Raw genomic sequence first — 2518 nt, forward strand, 5'->3', positions numbered from 1 at the left:
TATTTTTCATCGGAGGGACTATATATAGTCAGGAAGCAAGGTCACTTTTTTTTTTGCGACAACAAATATGGTCACTCGTGCGCCAGCTTGTACCAGCGCTGCAGCTGCCAATTGTCATGGTTTAGATGCAAAAAGTTTTTGCATTTTGACACTGTAGCATTTTCGTTTTTATTTGATAAACATTGTCTAATTATAGACTAACTAGGCTTAAAAGATTCGTCTCGTGATTTACAGTTACAGGTAAACTGTACAATTCGTTATTCTTTTTATCTATATTTAATACTTTATGCATATACATGTGACAGAGAATCTTATAAAAGTTTTGAGTTTTTTGGTGTATCTAAACCTTACTACCTTTCCTCAACTCGACGACGTGGCTCCACAGAGAGGCGGCACTTGTGCCTATGCTTGTGTGCTCGATTCTACTGTTCTATCCAGAAAAGAAAATGCAATTACGATACTTGTAGCTTTAAAAATAGTTCAAATTGAATGAAATCTAGAGCGAATAATATTCATATTTATGTCCTTAAATTGATTAATTATGAAAGTATATTTTATAATTAATCTAATGTTACTTATTTTATATCATAAGTATTAATATTTTTTTATAAAACTTTGATTAAACTTGAAAGCATTTAAATGTTTGAAAAGGGGAACTGTATCTTTTTCTGGAGGGGGAGCACGCGCCTATATATACAGTGTGCGCGCTCGGCTACCGGTCCTGTACCAATCTATGCGTGGTGAACAAATGACTTCCTCTGCCATGATCCAACCGCGCTGCACCCTGCACCAGGCCAGGAGCACCCGGCGCCCTGAACCGTCCCGCGCAAGCTTCGCCGCTGCCGCCACAGTTAACGAGGCCGCCTCATCGCCGTCCATCTCCGCGAGGGCGAGTGCGCGGGTTACCTCAGCAGCGAGGAGGACGAGCACGACGGCATCATCTGTCGCAACCATGTGGAGGCAGGTCCAGGGGTCCCACGACTGGGACGGCCTGCTCCAGCCGCTGCACCCCGTGGTTCGCGACGAGGTGGCGCGCTACGGCGAGCTCGTCGGCGCCTGCTACAAGGTGATGGACGTCGACCCGTCGTCGGCGCGGTACATGTGCTGCAACCACGCCAAGGAGCGCGTCCTCGAGGAGGCCGGCGTGGCTGAGGCAGGGTACGAGGTGACGCGCTACATCTACGCAACGCCGGACGTGGCCGTGGCCGGCGGTCCGTCCACTAGCGGCCGCGGCCGCGGCCGCGCCAGCTGGGTCGGGTACGTCGCTGTGTCCACCGACGAGATGACCCGGCGGCTCGGCAGGCGCGACGTCCTCGTCTCGCTGCGCGGAACGGTGACGCAGGCAGAGTGGGCGGCCAACCTCATGAGCGCGCTCGAGCCGGCGCGCCTCGACGCGCGACAGGACGTCAAGGTCGAGGCCGGCTTCCTCAACCTGTACACCTCCTCGCCCGGCGGCGGCGGCGGCGGCATGGGGAGCTGCCGAGACCAGCTCCTCCGCGAGGTGTCCCGCGTCATCAAGTCTTTCTCCAAGGACAGGCCCCGTGAGGACATGAGCGTCACCCTGGCTGGGCACAGCATGGGAAGCGCCCTGGCGATGCTGCTCGGCTACGACCTCTCCCAGCTCGGCCTCAACCGCGACGCGTCAGGGCGCCGCGTCCCCGTCACCGTCTTCTCCTTCGGCGGGCCGAGAGTAGGGAACGCGGCCTTCAAGGACCGCTGCGACGAGCTCGGCGTGAAGGTGCTGCGCGCCGCGAACGTCCGCGATCCGGTGACCATGCTCCCGGGCGCCCTCTTCAACGAGGGCACGAGAGGGTTCCTCGCTTCCTGGGCCGCCGGCGACAGCTACACGCACGTCGGCGTGGAGCTCGCCCTCGACTTCCTTAGCCTCCGCGACCTGGGGAGCGTTCATGACCTCGGCGCGTACGTATCGTCGATCAAGGCCGGAGCCTGTGGCAAGGTGTCCAAGTCCGACAATGCGGTGGCGGACAGCAGAGGCGCCGCCGTCCTCGCGAAGGCGATGGAGTTCGTCGGGATTCAGCGCGCCGCCGCGTTCGCATTGCCAGACGCCGCTCTCGGCATTGGCGGCGTGGTGCAATCTCTCGGTTTGATCTGACGGAGAGATTGAACTCCGGAGATATTCTTGTTTTACTGGGCCATTAATTCTTAAGCCTCTTTCAATTGTTTCCGGAGGCTTAAATAATCACTTTAGTCAGGGTAACATCGCAACCCTTTTTGCCTTTTGTCAAGGCTGTAGTATGTGGTTGTTTCTTACCGACAGATAGAAGAATGCACAGAGCTTGCTGTTCATACAACGTTTGACGCAAGTGGGTACGGATTTTTTTTTTTCCAGACACATAAGTGGAGTTTAGATTGATAGATAGATAGACATTAAAGTGTCTGTGTTCTTTAAAACTTTTCTTTGGGCTGTGTATCCTGTTGCAGAGGTCGGGATACTTATGTTCCAGATGACTGTACCTTCTCGATGCATTGTCTTTAATTTTAACACAAGATTCCATAA

At 53.9% G+C, this 2518-nt stretch overlaps 1 protein-coding gene across 1 annotated transcript; it reads left to right on the top strand.

Annotated features, from left to right (window-relative positions):
* On the top strand, nt 748-2518 carry LOC8056119 (phospholipase A1 EG1, chloroplastic/mitochondrial). The gene has a single exon (XM_021457881.1). It carries the CDS (start codon nt 749-751, stop codon nt 2111-2113), a length of 1365 nt encoding a protein of 454 aa, XP_021313556.1. The 5' UTR covers nt 748; the 3' UTR covers nt 2114-2518.

The sequence above is a fragment of the Sorghum bicolor genome, chromosome 3 (assembly GCF_000003195.3).
Source record: "Sorghum bicolor cultivar BTx623 chromosome 3, Sorghum_bicolor_NCBIv3, whole genome shotgun sequence".
Classification (NCBI taxonomy): Eukaryota; Viridiplantae; Streptophyta; class Magnoliopsida; order Poales; family Poaceae; genus Sorghum; species Sorghum bicolor.